The following is a 17,884-nucleotide window of genomic DNA, read 5'->3' on the forward strand; positions in this document are numbered from 1 at the left end:
GAAACACGCACACTCACTCACTCACACACACACCCCAACATAATCATAATTCCAACCAAAAAAACTGATTAATCCGATTTTTACTCTTTCTCTCTCCTCTCTTTCTCTCTCTTCGTCCGCCATTGTTGAATCCTAAGCTTTCTCTCTCCTCCATTTTCCTTTCTCTCTCCGTGCTATCTGTATTTTCGTTTCTGGTTTTTATTTTTTTTGGTACATTGAGTTTTTTCGAACATTGATCACTTTTTTCGATTTTTTTGAGGATTAATTTGTTCGATCCTAAAAGTTGGATATCACATTTTCGTGAACCCTAGGCGGAGTATGAGGTTGTAATGTTTGTTTGAGTAATTAGTGTGATTAAGTGAAGAAGAAGGAAGACTGTGATCTGGAATTCCGCTGATTTTCAGGTTAGATTTTGATTTTTTAAATGTGAATTTTAATGTTGTTTTGGATATTAATTAATTTTTACAAGTTTGATTATTGTATGATTAATCGCGTAATTTTGATTGAGATCTGTGTTTGTGGAATTTTTTATTTATTGTAGGTGGAATTGTTGGTGTTTGATTTGAGAGGTTATGCTTTTCGAAATTCTGGGAGATTTGGGATAATTAGAGTATAAATTGAATTTTAGTTTAGTTTTCTGGGGAATTGTTGGTGTTTTCAGATGAATTTTTGAAGGGGAAGAGGTAGAAATTGGACATGAGAAGCTCTTGGTTTAATAAATTGTCGCTCATTTTTGGTCATAGAATTCGGCATAATTGGTTCCTTTTGTGCCTTATTAGTATTCTTGCATTAGTTGTTATTATAGGCTCTTCATCATCGTCATTGAGAGAATTCGATTCGATAGGACCTCCTCGATTTCCCAATGTTTACACCAATTATAGAAAGTTGAAGGAGCAAGCAGTAGTTGATTATTTTGATTTGAGGTTTCTTGCGTCGGGGAGTAATCCTAGGCAAAGGGAGCTTTCCCTTTGTGGGAAGGAGAAGGAGAATTATGTACCTTGTTATAATTTGACCGCGAATTTGAAGGCGGGGTTTAAGGATGGTGAGGAGTTTGATAGACATTGTGAGTTGTTTCGGAATGAAGACCGGTGCTTGGTTAGGCCTCCGAAGGAGTATAAGATTCCCTTGCGATGGCCTGCTGGCCGAGATGTGATTTGGAGTGGAAATGTGAAGATCACGAAAGACGATTTCCTTTCCTCTGGAAGCATGACTAAAAGGTATAAATTTATTTTTATAGTGCTACATTGTGTTAGGTAAAAATGGATTGGCTCACTAAGTTGTAGTGAACTTATATTTCTCAACTTATTCACTAGGATGATGTTACTGGAAGAAAACCAGATTGCTTTTCACAATGATGATGGGTTGATCTTTGATGGCGTGAAAGATTATGCTCGCAAACTTGCAGAGTCTATAGGGCTTGGTAGTGACTCAGACTTCCTTCAAGCTGGTGTAAGCCTTCCACTGAATTACTTCTGATGAGATGTGCTTGAAATGACATGCTTTTATTTGTGCCAGCCTTTTGAATTGAAGGGACGAACTTCTTTCAGACACCTTATAAGTTTGCCTCTCTTCTCAATTACAGGTGCAAACTGTGCTTGATATTGGCTGTGGCTTTGGAAGCTTTGGGGCCCATTTAGTTTCTTTGAAATTGATGCCTATTTGTATTGCTGCATATGAAGTGACTGGTAGTCAAGTTCAATTGGCCCTTGAGAGAGGTCTTCCAGCAATGCTTGGCAATTTCAGCTCTAGGCAACTTCCATATCCATCAATGTCATTTGACATGGTTCACTGTGCTCAATGCGGTATTGATTGGGATGGAAAAGGTAATGAATGACGTTGTTCAATTGATTACTGCTTGGATTTGAACCTTTTCTCTGTATTTTTGGACTGTTAATTTGGCTTATTCTTTTCTATGCTATAGTCATATTGGAATAAAAGCATAACAGGACTATACTAAATATATACTTTCTTCCTCCTATAGCCAAATAAAATTTGCGTTCCTCAATTGGAAAAGAATATACTTGAATTATTTTCTGTGGGAGAATGGAGAAACACAACGTTGATGGTATATTCTATTTTTTTGTTTGCTGATGTAACTGGTTGCAGAAATTTAACTAAAAGGATAACTCTTTAGAACATTAATATAGAACCGATTTTTCCTGTCTTTATTTTTGTTTGGGGTGTGGGGGCAAGAGGCTGATATACCTTGTTGATGCTTTATTAATTGAGGCATTTTCTTTCTGCTTTGTATGATCTTCTATTTTCAAAAGTTTCTGTATCCAAGATTTTTAACAGGACTGTACCAAATATATATACTTAAAAGCATAACAGATATCTGATTATTTTGTATCAGATATCTGTATGGTCCATCTTCAAATGAGCAAAAAATTATTACATGAGCAGAAAATTCCCTTGGGGCTTGGGTGCACCTTACACTCGTGAGTATATAAATATATTCAGATTGAAGTTGTGAAAAAGGTTTTGCCTGTGTTCAGGCTCTTGCTGCTGTAGAGAGGGAAAGTTCACTGTTATTAATGTTTGGGTTTTAACGTACCTTTTTTTTTAATCTCACTGACCTCAATTCAGAATATATGAGATTTTTTTATTAGAAATTTCACTTTAAGCTATATCAGTTGGTCTCCCGTAGAGTAGGATACAACCTGCTATCCGTGTCAAATATTTTTCTAGTCAAGTGGGTTTATCAAACTGGATGAGGCTCTCATTACAGATCTGTTGTGATGGCAAGAAGTTTAGTGTTGAGAATTGTAGAAGTCAATTCTGAGGACCTTGAGATTGGTAACTAAGATAGTAGTGGCTAATAATGGTATTCCTGTGTGCTTTGTGCTGCATAAATGTTTGTGTCTATCTGATGGATGGCACAAATGTGGAACTTGCTATGATAATGCTTTTTACTTTGGGCATATAATGACATTTATTATAACATCTCAAACTGATTTAGTATTAAAATCTTGCCGTTTTAGCTTCTTTGTCATTACTATTATAAGGGTATGGAAGCCCAATTGTGTATTCCATGTTTGATTGATGTAATTTTAGCATGGTGGAAATTTTAATCAGTGCCAATCCCATAGTGGCTTGTAGTAAATACTGCAAGGTAAACCGTTATCTGCTATCGTTGGAAAGCTTAAATTTGATTGCCTTTGCACAAGTATTGTTCATTTTTCCATCCTAACAATGGCTGTGAACAGATGGAATGTTCGTTATAGAAGTGGACCGGTTGCTCAAGCCTGGAGGTTACTTTGTTTTAACCTCTCCTACAACCAAACCACAAGGAAGCTTGTTGGCAACAAAGAAAGGCAATATGTTGACTCCAGTTGAAGATTTCACTCAAAGGATTTGCTGGAGTCTTCTGGACCAGCAAGATGATACTTTAATCTGGCAGAAAACTGCTGATGCACATTGTTATGAAGCTAGGTAAGGGGAAGCTACATTGAAACTTATTAATATTCACTTTGGTTTTTGTGGATTTATTATCAAGTTGTTTATGTCAGATCACGTTAACTTCACACCACTATGCTCATGTTGTTATGATTTCATGGTTTCGTTGACACACCATTCTAAAATAAAGGCTCATTCTTCTTTTCTTGGATCTATAGGAAACAGGGGCTGCCTCTTTGCCAGGATGAGCATGAAAGTCAATCATATTACCGCCCCCTTGTTAAATGCATCAGTGGAGCACACAGTAAAAGATGGGCTCCCATTCGTAACAGGTCCAATGGTTCTCGGTTAACCTTGGAAGAACTACAAGTACATGGAAAGTATTGCTTTAAATAGATTCTTGCCTTAAGTTGAAAGTTGAAACATGTCAGTGATCAGGCATACCGAAATACTGTTTTGCTGACCTTCCCTCCCCTCCTGCAGGTGTTCAATATGGAGAGTTTTATGAAGAGAGGGAATATTGGAAGTCGGCCCTTAGAAACTATTGGTCGTTGCTTACCCCCTTGATATTCTCAGACCATCCAAAACGCCCTGGTGATGAAGATCCATTACCTCCATATAACATGGTACGCAACGTAATGGACATGAATGCTTTTTATGGGGGTTTCAACGCTGCACTTTTGGATGGAAAGAAATCAGCATGGGTCATGAACGTAGTTCCCATAGGGAGTCGCAATACACTCCCCCTTATACTTGATCAAGGCTTTGCTGGTGTTCTGCATGACTGGTAAGGCTTTATGTCTACAATCATAATCTCTTAACACTCTGTGGAACAATTTATCATTATCAAAACTATTTATAGGTCAGACTTTGACCATTGACTTGTCTCAAAATATGTTGTTATGATTGTACTTTAAATACAAGTCTAAGTATGTACTCTGTAGTAGTTTCTATAATCTTTATGAATATATGCTGAGAAGTTAATGGTCAATATTGGACCTTGAATAACATAGTGTTGTCTGTTGTATATACAAAATGGAAGGAGTTTATCCCTCTGGACTTTGGAGAGTAGAGTCTTGTTTTTATTATTTACAACCCCAAGTCCCGAACTGGCTAACTCCCTTTGCTCTCTTATAGATGTTTCAGTTGCTTTTCATAGTTTTCAATGCCCTCCTTTGACATTTAATACATGTAGCTACATTAAGAACAGTTTACTATTTTGGTGTTTTGGGAATTACACATCGAAATGAATTTAAGAAGACTCTACATGTATACAGTTTGTGTGTATACTACTAATACTAGTGCAAAATTAAAATGGATTCATCTATGACCTTGAAAAAGCTACTTTGAAAACAACTATTGGAGAATGTATGAAGGGTTAGTACTTAGTTTTCACAGCTGACTAAAGATGCTTAATTTTTGAAGCTGTAATTTTATATAATAAGATTCTCTATACGTGAGGTCTGTTGATGATTGGATGAAAGTTCTGGGGAGAGTGTTTAAAAATGTTATACGTTACCATCTCAGTATAAAATCACAAGGAATTTGTTAATATTTGCTTTACTTTTGTTTTGTAAAGTTTTGAATTGCCTTGTAAAGGGATGTTAGCTCTTATGCTGAAGTATATGAGCCTGCTTCATTGGAGTAGGATGTGGCTGTTTCTTTAGTATTATATATTGCAACAGATGACAATAATTTATTTTTAATTTGGGTTCTTATCATTTTAATCGATTTTTCTAGGTGCGAGCCTTTCCCAACTTATCCTCGAACCTATGACATGCTGCATGGCAGTGGGCTTCTTTCTCTCCTCAGTTCAGAGAAATGTAGTATGATGGACTTGTTTCTGGAAATGGATAGAATTTTACGGCCTGAGGTATGCCTTTCTGTTAGTGCTTTGTTTATCTGGAAATGAATTTGTTACATTCTTTTCTATTTGTTTGTATTTATACCTGTATACACTATGAAGAGTGGAGTAAGTGAGGATGGAGAGGTTTTCTTCCCTTCCTTTGTTGTTGAGGTGTGGGTGGGAAACGTAGTATTAGGAATTGTAAATACATTTTCTCTGTTATTTATGTTCACATGTATTTATGCAGTAGTTTGTATAAGCTGATGTTTGTTGATTGTGTTGTTGCTTATGAGTTTTGCTACACACATGGCATGAAGTTTGACAAAAACCTTGTATTTCCTACTAGGCTTGGGTTATTCTTTCTGATAATGTTGGAGCCATAGAAATGGCAAGGACACATGCCACTCAGATTCGCTGGGAGGCCAGGGTGATTGATCCACAAAATGGAAGTGATCAGAGGCTTCTTGTATGCCAGAAGCCATTCTTGAGAAAATAATCACTTTATCATTTAGACTTCCACTGCAGGGGCCTCTACATTGTCAACTCTGGTAATTTATCTGAACTGTTTATGCTTTGTGCCATGGATTTATTTTACAATGCAAGTGCATGGACTCTACTGCTAAAGAGATTTTTTTGTAGCCATAAACTTGTGCTTAATATTTTCTCAGCAATATTTTTAGATGAGTTCTATAAAAACATTCCTGATGACTTTAACACTTTATTCAAGTGTTCACTGTTTAGTATGGCATAACTCTTATATACTTATACTGATGGCTGATATGCCAAAGTTGCTATGTATAACTGTTAATATTTCTGGCTTTGTGCTAAGATGTGACTGAACTGCTGCAAAAGGATGTTATTAGTGAATGTGTTACTGTTAATTACTCATTTATCATGGCTACAGATGAATAAATCAGTTCTATGTTCATTTTCTTTCCTATTTCGGTATTTAGTACATGTCTTCTTGAAAATTATAAGATCTTTAGTTTTTAAGCGATATAGCAATATTCTTCAGCAGCATAACTGACGTACTGATCTACTCTTTGCTTATTGTAGGGCAGAATTCACATGAATATAGTACAGAAGCTGCTTGGGCTATTGAGTATTAGAAGAATTTGGTTGTCTTCATCCTTGACAATGGGCAGGTTGAAGTTGTAGATTAGGAGAATATATTCATTGCAGGAAAAAAAAAAGCTGCAAATTTTTTTGGCCTGGCATTTGTAGCAATTCATTCTTTTTTTTATTTTTTTTACCACTCATCTCACAAGTTTTTGTTTCCGTTCCTGTATCTTATATTTTTCATTGATTTTTTTTTTTGGTATTGATTGTTGTAACGGTGAATTATTGTCTATCTGAAGAGAGCATAGCAATCGATATGTAACAGGTTATATCCTTTATTATTGGAAGAGCGAAGCTATATCTTTCTAATCATCCTACTGTTAATTGCTCAGAGCTGAATTATAAATATCACATATTTACAGTTATCGTATCTTATCCAAAATGGTCTCACAAGTCACAATGCTGTGAAACTTTTGTCAAGCAAGCAGACATGATATCTCAATTTTATTTTATTTTAACTTATACTTCGTATTTGTATATGCTTACATTATACATTGTAAGAATCTAAATAGGTTATCAGTTGTCCTCGTTGGTCGCTGACCATGTAAGGGTTGTAGTTTATTAGTGTGTTTGTATTGTAATTTCTAAGGTATACCTCGCATAGGCTTTCATCAGGCATGCCATGCTTCAAACAATCAAACGTGGGCAGATTATAAATCAATTAAACGCTGCAGCTTCAGCAACCCAATTGTTATGTTCTGAAGTCCTTCGATTTTTGGAGTGCTACTGTCATTTCCTTGATCATATTTCTATTAGCCATTGCAGAAGTATTGTGCAGTATATGATCTCATTTGAGACGACGTAGTGTAGGCGTGAAATCCCTACAATGCGCCCCAGCCCAAAAGTTATGTGCCTCAAAGTGGTTTTATGATGATTGAATTGACAAATATGAGTCAAACCAAAGAATTTGTCACCTATATATATACTACGTAGGTAATTTGAAAGACATGTTGCCACCTCTATTAGCCGCAAAAGGCACTAGGACACATTATACTCATTATCATCCCATAATACAATTTTGATCAATTGCTATGAAGTCCTAATATGTCAAAACACGAATCATATACTATAGCGTCTGTAAGTTATAAATTCATATTTTTAGTGTTGGGTTTACTATTATGTTAGCAATTGAAATTAGGCAATTAATGTAGTATTACTAGTCGAATTCGTCCTCTTCTACCTTCTTTGGTTTCTGATTATCAGAATGCTTTTGTTTCAGGACGTCTTATGTTAGATAATGCTCTAATTGCCCATGAAGTTCTCTCCTTCATGAATGCTTCAAGGGCGAAGAAACGGTTTTATGCTGCTCTGAAATTGGACATGAATAAGGCCTACGATCGGGTTCGCTGGGATTTTTTACTCCATGTCTTACAGGTCTATGGCTTTCCTCCGTACTGGATTCATATTATTCACTGGTGTGTCTCTACAGTCTCTTATCAAGTATTGGTCAATAGGGATCAATCTTCCACCTTTTCCCACAATGTGGTCTTCGGCAGGGTGATCCACTTTCTTCGTATTTATTTGTGCTCTGTATGGAGGTTCTTTTTGTCATGTTACGCAGTGCGGAGGAGCATTCGTTATTCAAAGGCATTTGTATCTCGCGAGGAGCGCCTTCTATTTTGCCTCTGTTCTTTGACGATGATTCTTTGTTGTTCTTTCAAAAGTGTCTTTGTGTGCTTGTGATAATTATGGCCCTTATTTTAGATTTTTCCGGTATATCTGGTCAAATGGTTAACCTGCAAAAGTCCTTCGTTAAATTTAGTCAGAACACTCCTTCAGTTAATCAAGGTTATCTAGCTCGTAGTTTGCGGCTTCAAAGTTGAGATTCTCTAGATTGCTACTTGGGCTTGCCGGTTGACTTGGGGAGGAGTAAGGTTTCAGAGTTTCTCTTCCTGGTGGATAAAGTGTCAAAACGTCTTTCTGATTACACCTCCCTTCGGCTTTCTTCTGCGGCTAAGTTGGTGATTATCAATTCAGTCCTCGTTGCTTCGTTCAACCATATTTTGCCTGTGTTTAAGATTCCTTTATAGATCTGTCAGCTTGTTGATTGAATGCTTGCTCGTTTCTGGTGGCGAACCTCTTCCTCGTCCCGGGGGATAGCCTTTTGTTCTTCTTCTCTACTTCATCTTCCTAAGGGTTCGGGCGGATTAGAGCTTCGTAGTTTGCAGAGTTTTAACTCGGCCCTACTTGCTAAGAAGAGTTGGCGTATATTTCGGCATTCTCAGCTCCTAGTTTTGCGTGTGTTGTCGGCGAAATACTCCTCCCTTTAGTCCTTCCAGTCTTCTCGGATTTCGCAGCCTTCATGGGGTGGTAGAGGTCTTCTGGCTTATATAGTGGTATGTCCACTCTAGCTTAAGGGATTATGTTGAAAGTAGGTTCGGGGACTCAAGTTCGTCTCCTCAAGGATATGGATATTTGGGCCCCAGGGGGCATGTTTCTTTCAAATCTTGTTTGATTGAGTCTGGAGGTTCCGACTCATGTTTCTTCTATCATTGATCCGCTTTCTTACGAGTGGGATACCTCTAAGGTCTATCGGCTCTTTGACAATATTACGGCTTCACATATTTTGTCTGTTGACCGCCCTCAGAAACTGATGGACGATTTCGTTTACTGAAATTTACTCATGATGGTCAGATTTCCACTAAATCGGCTTATGTAATGTTGATTCACCAGTCTATGGTGTTGATGCCCGGTGATGCGATTGCGGCTTCGTGGTGGAAGCGTTTTTGGGGAATGCCGATTATGTCTAAGTTAAAAATGTTTTGCTGGAAACGGCATCATGATGCCTTACCTCTTTCTGCTACTTTGCATTCCCGGGGTCTTCCAGTAAATCATGTATGTGTCCTCTGTCATGCTCATTTGGAGACGACTTTACATCTATTTTCAAAATTGTCCGGTTATTTCTAAAGTCTTGACCATTGGTCCCTTAGCACTCCAACGTATTTCTTTGTTTGTACACTCGTTTACTCAATGGTTTGCAGATGTGGTTTCTGCTTATGGAAATTCTTGGAATTGGCATAGTCTAGCCATTATGGTCTCTTTTTTGTGGGTGATTTGGCTTACTCGTAATCAGGTTATTTTAAAACAAGCGTTCTGGTCTCCTGCTTTAGTTCTACATATTTTTTAGGAGTGGACATTGCGTAGTTTGGAAGCTGCTAAGCTCTCTAGCTCTGTTTCATCTTCTCGACGACGTCAGTCTCTTTGTCCTTCCCCTATTACATTTGGGTGTTTACATGGTTTGTATTCCGGTCTCGCAAATTGTTGTATTGTCCTTGATGGTGCTTGGAATGGTCATGATCATACTGTGGGAGCAGATTGGATTTCCAAGGAGAAGCTTTCCCCTACTGTTTTGGGTGGTGGTGCTTGTGCCTGTCGAACTTCGTCAGCTTTACAGTCGGAATTACAAGCTTGCATCTGGGCCCTAGAGGCTGCTAGGCGACAGGGTTTCTTATGTCCCCTAGTCTACACGGACATCACAGTTTTGGTTTCCATGCTATGTCGTTCTTGCTCTGATGATATTTCTTGTGTTTGGCTGTTGGGGCTATTAGAGACATTATATCACAATTCGATTCCTGGCCGTTTACTTTTCTGATTTTTTTAGTTGTTGTTTATTTTTTATTTTTTTTAGATTCCTTAGTCGTCTTGTGTTTTCTTGTTATAGTTAGTTCTTTTTCCTGTTTTGCTGTTTCGTTTTTATGAACTCTTTGTAAAAAGGTTATTTTGACTTTTACCACCTGCAAAAAACGAAAAATTTGTTTTTACCACCTCCATAAAAAAAGTATTATTTTACCACCACATAAAAACATGAAAGTTAGCTTTTATCACCAATCACCGCCAACTAAGGGATTACGTCCATAAATCCGTTAGTGGAGACTACCATGTCCACGTATCACCATATTATTGAGTAAATTTTTTAAAAAAAAAAATAAATCCCAATAATATGGTGACACGTGGACATGGTAGGCCCTACAAACAGATTTATGGACGGAATCTGTTAGTTGGCGGTGATTGGTGGTAAAAACCAACTTTCATTTTTTTATGTGGTGGTAAAATAACTTTTTTTTATGAAGGTGGTAAAACCAAATTTTTCCTTTTTTGCAGGTTATAAAAGTCAAAATTTCCTTGTGAAAAAAAAATAAAAAAATAAAAAAAAAATTAGACAATGTTTTTTTTTAGTTATATCTTGATTTATGACTTAATCAATACATATGACTTGCATAGGATATGCTACATTTTGTAATTGGCATTATACACACCATTTATTTGATTTTATTGGTATAAGTTTTGTACAAAAGCACACTAATTATTGATACAATAAAATACTTAGAAAATCAAACAATGTAATCCAACAATTTGTCCAATCCATATACATCGCAGCACCCTTTCATGAGCATCAATCTGATAGTTTCTTAGGATATACTGGTATACTTTGTTCAGACCTGAAGAAATTGCTCGGATCAACCTTGGCCTTAACTTGCAACAATCTCTTCACATTGTCCTTAAAAAAGTCCTTAGCAAAAACTAAGCTCCCATCCTTGTTAGTGCCAACATCAATGTCCCTATAATTTAAGAATGCTTCCCTTGGATTCTTAGACACAAAAGGGGTGAATGTATCATGAAGATCTCTAGTTAATTCGATATTCCTATTTAGAGCCTCAACACTATCATCTTGCCATGTTGTGATGTATTGTATCTTAAAAAGGTTCCCTGCTCGATGTGGGAAGGCCGTTGCATCCTCAGGGATCTCGCTCATCCTACCACCATAAGGATTCCATTGTAGCAGCATAATGTTATTAGACTCCACCTCGATCATCTTTTTCCATATAGTCTCTAGCCCTGCCCTTGGAATAGGCGTTTTCACATAATCGGACTTGTGTTTACTAAAGGAATGGGGCGGTGTAGGTGTCCTGTCTAGTAACACCTCAAGTGGAGTACCTGTTGGATTACCATTCCAAAATAAAGTTGTTTCTATCCATGGCATTTCAGAGCAATCCTGTTTTTTTAAGCCCAAACTCGAAAAGCTCGTGTTCATCAAAGGAAGAAGCTTGTTGGCACGTCCTAGATATAAACCAATGAATGAAACTTGGACCGTCTTTTTGCTTCCTTGTTGCATAACTTGTGGTTGAACTCTTATGAAGAGCTTCCTATTGATGGTAGAAGCCACTTGTTGCCATTGCAAGACTATATCCGTAGCACTTTGTTCTAAGGTCTTTTGTACATTAAAAACCGTTACAATCTCTGGAACGCGTACTAGTTTGATTTTCCATGATAATATGACACAAAAACTAGCACCTCCACCACCCCTTATAGCCCAAAAAAGATCTTCACCCATAGTTTCGCGGTTAAGGATCCTACCATTTGCATCGACAACTTGTGCATCGATAATGTTATCGATGGACAAGCCATATTGCCTTAGCATGTTCCCATAGCCACCCCCACTAAAGTGGCCTCCGGCGCCAACAGTAAAGCACACTCCTGCAGGGAAAGCATGGACCTTACTCTTTCGAGCAATGTTATAGTAAAGTTCACCAAGAGTTGCTCCGGCTTCAACAGTAGCAGTCTCACTTGGTATGTCAATATCGATGGATCGAAGATTGAACATGTCGAGGATTACAAAGGGATTATTTGAGACGTATGAGAGGCCTTCGTAATCATGCCCTCCACTTCTAATCCTGATTTCAATCTTACTTGTTCTAGCACATGTCACGGTTGCTTGGACATGGGACACGTCCAAGGCCGTGACTATTGCTAGAGGTTTTGGAGTAGTAGTCATGTTAAAACTACTATCGCGTATGTAGCTATGAAGAACATTTAAGAACGAAGAGTTTGTACTAGTGTAGATGGCATTTGATATCGAATTATTCGATGTACTCGAGTTAGATTGAAGGCATGCAAGGAAGTTGTGTATGGGTGAATTTGAAGCAGAATTTACTTGGGAAACAAAAAATAAAAATAGAAATAGGTTTAGGACTTTCATGTTGTTTTTACTTTGTTTAATTTGGTGCTTCAATTCTAATGGTTTGTGTATTCTATATATAGAAATTTTTATAGGGTAAAATAGCGATAGAACTGAAAATGCATGATGTTTTTATTTATTATCCAATTTGGACTGCGATATCGAAATGCCGTGTTTAAAAATCATGTAAACATTATCATGCTAGAGATTAAGGAGAAGATTCAACGTTCAAAATTTAATGCTAGGAATTTAGGAAATACTTGTAAGTTTCAATTTTGAAAATAAATTCATCATTTACCAAAAAAAAAAAAAGTTGAAACAAAATATTGATGTAATCAAAAAATAATCTTGAAATAAGGACAATTTTCAAATGGCTACAATGAAATTGTAGTCATTATAATTGGATGAATCTTAGCCCTCCAATTAATAAAATTCATCTTATCCATCTATTTAGTTGACTTAAAACATAATAAAAAGTCAGTTTTTCAAAAACAAAAATCCATATAGATCATTTAATCAAAATTTATACATTGTAACAAAAATTACAATCGAATAGATTTCAAATAAAAATCTACCGAAAAAAATTTCAACTATTTTTAATATTGGAAAATCTGGTCTCATGATTAAACCTATGATTTTTATCTTATTGGAGGATTTTTAATTTTTTACCTTTGATGTCAAATAATTGGTTTCTTGAAATTAGAGACAAATCTCACATTTTATAATCTTCATGTTCTTCGCCCTTTTTTCTAGTTTGTTTTATGCATCATAAAGGATGATTATTTCTTTAATAAATTCAATTGAAATATTATGGATTTTGTAATGCTGTAGAGACTAGAGTAGTACTACTAAGTAGGATTATTGTTGATAAAATAAAATCAAATGTTGGTTTTTAATGGATATTGGAGAATCCTTTAAACTTAGAAATTGCAGGTATAGGCGTCAATGGCAAAGCTCAGTTTTTTGTTTTAGAAACCGATCGAAAACCTTTTTTTTTTTTTAATCAAAATCTAAATTTTTTTTTATTTCTTATTAAATATTTAAGTCAAGTAGATGAATGGACAAGATTGCTCATTAAAAATAAAGGGCCAAGATTAAAACTAATTACAATAGCTACAATTTTATTGTAGCCATTGAATAGTCTTCCTATAAAATAATCAGTTTTCGGTTGTCAATCATCGATTCTAATTATCTAACTCATTATGATGTAATAATCTTTATAGGAAGACGAATTGGAAGATGTCATTTTTTTATGTTTCGTGATATAAGACATAATAGAAATAAGTAAGATAGATAGACATGCGCCTATGACTTTTGTCAAGTTATTAAAGGAGGGAAAACACAATTACTTGTCTTGTACTTCAAGTAATTACGTGGAATAATATTGATTTTGATTGAAATCAAAGAGTTGGTACGAGATAAGCAATTATGTATGTAGTATCTAACAAAAACAAAAAAGTTTAGAATAAATAAGTTTTCTAAAAAATGGTACGGAGTACTAATTAAAGATTAAGTCTCTTGGTGCTTTGGATAAGATTAGGGAGCGTGTTTAGGGCCGGTAAGATCTCTTGTCTAGTACTAGAAATCTGCACAATCAAAGATATCAACTTCCCACATGGTAGTTCGAGGAAACCCGTTCCAATAGTGGTAAGGTCACATAAGATAGGATAAGATTACGCGGGTGAATAAGGTTTTTTTTTTTTTTTTGGAAAATAAGTCTTAAAGGACATTATGTTTCACTAATTAAAGTTATACGGCATCTACAATTGACGGTTAACGATAATGAAAAAATATTTAACAAAATTAAACAAAAATTAACCGGGGGAGGGCTAAGAATCCAAATACATAGATATACAATTCGGTACTTTCTCGATTCGATTCGATTCGTTCTCTCATTCAAGGTTAATCCGTCGCCTCTTCATAATTTTGTGAGAAAGAAAATTCTTGTGCTAATTTCGTAACTCGGATCCGAACAATAATCAATTGCAGGCCCGCACAACTGTACACCATATTAAGCGCAAATAAAACTTTGTCATTTGAAGGAATTCAGAAATTTTGTCTTTCAAACAAAATAAATCCTTTCTTTCGAGGGAGACATTGTTATTACATAAGAAACAAAAAAACTTAAAAAAAATTAAGGCTTTCCACCAGTGAAATCCGATAGAACCTCCTTCAAAATTAACAATAGAGGCTAAAGTGTAGGAGAGAGAAAAGATAGAGGAGCCTAGGGTTTTTATTGTGCGCCTTTATAATGTGTATGTAGTGGCTTGGGTGTTTACAGAGGTTCCCAAGCAAGTGTCATGTAGGGCAGTAGGGATGAGCCTTCAGTAGGAGTCATGAGACCAATCAATTGCTACGTGCCTAAATGGGATGCATTGGGTGAGGCTCCGACTCGGTTTTTGTTTGCTTCGGTGTAGGCTCGTAAACAACGCAACAAAATAATCAGCTTGAAAGATGTTTTGGGCAATTGGGTATCGGATCTGGCTGGGATTTCGCAGATGTTTATTGATCATTTCTCGAACCTTAACCAATGTCATGCCCCTTCCACTGGAAATCCGGTCCTGGACTGGGAAAATTTACAGTTTCCCACTCTTTCTTCCTTTTTTTGCCAAGAGCTTATGTTACCATTTCAGATATGGATATCAAAGATGCTATGTTCCATATTAGTGATGACAAATCTCCAGGTCCGGATGGGTATACTGCAGCCTTCTTTAAGACCAATTGGTCAGTGGTTGGTGCCTCGGTGACGCAGGCCATTCAGTTCTTTTTTTCCCATGGTTATCTTCTTAAGGAATGGAACCGTACCTTTTTTATTTTACTGCCTAAGGTGGACCATCCAGAGGAGCCTTCTCAGTTCCATCCTATTAGTCTTTGCAATGTCCTTTATAAATGTATTGCTAAATGTTTAACGAATCGCCTTTGGAGATTTTTTCCATATTTGATTTCAGGATGTCAAAGTGCCTTTGTTCCTGGTAGGTTAATGTCGGACAACAGTCTACTTGCTCATGAGCTTCTTTAATTTCCTATATGAATTCCTCGACTTCTAAACTTTGCTCAACAGCCCTTAAGTTGGACATGAATAAGGCTTATGATAGGGTTAATTGGGATTTCTTGTGGCAAGTTTTAAGACTTTTGGTCTCCCTCCATACTGGGTTCATATAATTCAGCAGTGTGTTACAATGAATTCCTACCAGGTCTTGGTTAATGGTTGTCCGTCCAAGACTTTATTTCCTTAATGCGGTCTCAGACAAGGGGGACCCTCTTTCCCCGTATCTTTTTGTACTTTGCATGGAGATTTTTTCTTTAATGATTAGTCGTGCTGAGGCTTCTGGGTTAGTTCGAGGACTTCAGATTTCCTGTAAGGCCCCGCCCGTTTCCCATCTCTTCTTTGCTGATGATGCCTTGCTTTTCTTCTGAGTTTCGCCTTCTGTTTGCGACAACTTGATGGTTGTCATTAATAAATTTTGCTCTATCTCGGGCCAAATGGTTAATTTCCAAAAATCGTTTGTGAAGTTCAATTCTAATACTCCATCGGATTATAGGGATTATTTGGCTGCTGCATTGCATATGGATTCTCGGAGCTCATTAGGTTCTTATCTAGGTATGCCTGTTGATATGGGCAGGGGGAAGTGTCAGGTTTTCCACGGTTGATAAACTTGTGCAACGCCTTTCCTTCTTTGCTTCTTTGTGCCTTTCAACGGCTGCAAAGTTGGTTATTATCAATTCTATATGTGTCGCTTCCTTCAACCATATCCTCTCGGTCTTTAAAGTGCCTGCTACGGTTTGTAATCGGCTTGATAATCTCCTAGCTCGTTTTTTGTGGCGCTCTTCTCCTTCCTCTAAGGGAGTAGCGTTATCTCCTTCATCTGCTCTTTATTTACCTTGAGGGCTGGGAGGTTTGGGTATTCGGAAATTTAGTTGCTTTAATGCTGCTCTCCTAACTAAGCAGTCTTGGTGGCTTATGCATTATTCTCAGCTTCTTGTTTTCAGGGTGTACCGAGTAAATTATCCATCTTTGCTGGCTTCTCATGGTACTGCCAAGACGGTCAGGCCGTCTTGGGGTTGCCGTAGTGTGTTATAGGGTTTTCAGACCCTTCGTCATGGTTTGATGTGGAAGGTGAGGTCTGGTACCAACATTCGGATTCTTGATGATAGTTGGGTGCCTGGGGTTTAGGTTCAGTTTAAGGATTCTGTGAACAGGATGGGTGCCCCATCCTTTGTTTCTGATCTAATTAATGTGCGTTCGAACGCATGGAATACGGGTATGATTCATCGGTTATTTCCTCCTTGTACGGTTGGCCTTATTTTGGGCCTTGAACGGCCTAAGAAAAGAATCGATGATTTTGTTTATTGGAAATTTACTGAGGATGGGATGTTCTCCACAAAGACTGCGTATGTGTGCTCCTTGTGTTATGAGAATGGTGACCAGCGGTCACCTTTAGTTCTTGACTCAAGCTGATTGAGGCATTTCTGGGCTTTGACTTTACTTCCGAAGTGGAAAATGTTTGCTTGGAAGATTATCCATAATGCGTTGCCTTCTACTTCATTGCTTGCTCGGAAGGGTTTGCCTATGGATTCCAGATGTGGGTTCTGTCATCAAGATGTGGAGACTTTTTCTCACCTTTTTCGAGATTGTCCATTTACTTGGAATTTATGGGAGGACCGACCTTGTGGATCGGCCTTGAATATGTCCCAGGATCAGTCTTTTGAAGAGTGGTTTCCTGAGGTTCTTTTTAGGTTTCTTCATGATAAGGACTCGTTGATATTAGATCGTTTTTTTAGTCTGTTATGAGCCATCTGGCTTACTCGAAACTCTATGCGGTTTCGTTCTGCTGTTTATTCTCCTGATTCTATTATGGATCTAGCTTCTAGTTGGGTGGACAGGTGTTCTCAGGCTAGGTCGTTCAAATATGATATTTTGCCTGCGTTTCCTCCTGGGTTTTCTTGTACTATGTCTTCTGCAATTCTTAGAGGGAATGCTTCGGATGTTTGTACTGTCAGGCTTACTTTTGATGGGGCCTAGAAATCTGGCAGTCATAATGCGGGTACTGGATGAGTATTCTTGGATGTGGCTTCTGATGTTCAACTCGGGGGTGGGGCGTAGGCTTGTAACTCTAATTATGCGTTCCAGTCTGAAATGATAGCTTGTATGTTTTCTTTACGACATGCCAAGCAACGTGGGTATTCCTCTTTATAGATTCTTACTGATTGTTCTTTGGTGGTGGATTCGCTTCGGTCTCAGGTTCCCAAGGATATTTATGTCTGTTGGATTTAGCAGGAGCTTTTGGAAGTTATTAGGGCTTTGGTTGTGTGTCATGTTCAGAAGGTTCCAAGATCTACAGTTGCTCAAGCTCACTGTTTGGTAGGGATGGCGCGTCAGCGTGATTTACTTTGTTTCTGTTTTTAATATGTTTGTTGTTTGTTTGTTTGTAAGTTCTTTTGTCAAAAAATAAAAAATAAAAAATAAAAAAATAAATTGCTATGTGCCTATTTGGCATTGCTTGTCGTGAACTATGCCTTGTTTTTTTGGTGCAATGTGAACTATGCCTTGTAAGGGCATAAGGTTG

General features: G+C 37.3%; 1 protein-coding gene and 1 pseudogene across 2 annotated transcripts; one reads left to right on the top strand and one right to left on the bottom strand.

Annotated features, from left to right (window-relative positions):
* Positions 1–6,781, top strand: LOC145563532 (putative methyltransferase PMT5). Of its 2 annotated transcripts, none has more exons than XM_081623977.1 (10): positions 1–404; positions 542–1,217; positions 1,314–1,449; positions 1,583–1,823; positions 3,207–3,432; positions 3,615–3,771; positions 3,879–4,183; positions 5,137–5,269; positions 5,589–5,790; positions 6,299–6,781. In XM_081623977.1, the coding sequence occupies exons 2-9, from the start codon at positions 697–699 to the stop codon at positions 5,736–5,738; spliced, it is 1,869 nt and encodes a 622-aa protein (XP_081480103.1). In that variant the 5' UTR covers positions 1–404; positions 542–696; the 3' UTR covers positions 5,739–5,790; positions 6,299–6,781. The 2 variants fall into 2 exon arrangements, with proteins under 2 accessions (XP_081480103.1, XP_081480104.1); XM_081623978.1 differs by having other exon boundaries at positions 6,304–6,781.
* A 3,798-nt stretch (positions 6,782–10,579) lies between these two features.
* LOC145563533 (berberine bridge enzyme-like 4 pseudogene) lies at positions 10,580–12,342 on the bottom strand (annotated as a pseudogene).
* Positions 12,343–17,884: the final 5,542 nt, after the last annotated feature.

This window comes from Chenopodium album, chromosome 10, assembly GCF_948465745.1.
Source record: "Chenopodium album chromosome 10, dcCheAlbu1.1, whole genome shotgun sequence".
Classification (NCBI taxonomy): Eukaryota; Viridiplantae; Streptophyta; class Magnoliopsida; order Caryophyllales; family Amaranthaceae; genus Chenopodium; species Chenopodium album.

What these genes read in the sequence shown, in the direction of transcription:
- LOC145563532 (XM_081623977.1), top strand. Translation starts at nt 697, where the DNA reads ATGAGAAGCTCTTGGTTTAATAAATTGTCGCTCATTTTTGGTCATAGA. An exon ending in TCTGGAAGCATGACTAAAAG is followed by an intron (nt 1,218 to 1,313) that starts GTATAAATTTAT and finishes CTTATTCACTAG; the next exon opens with GATGATGTTACTGGAAGAAA. An exon ending in TGGAAGAACTACAAGTACAT is followed by an intron (nt 3,772 to 3,878) that starts GGAAAGTATTGC and finishes TCCCCTCCTGCA; the next exon opens with GGTGTTCAATATGGAGAGTT.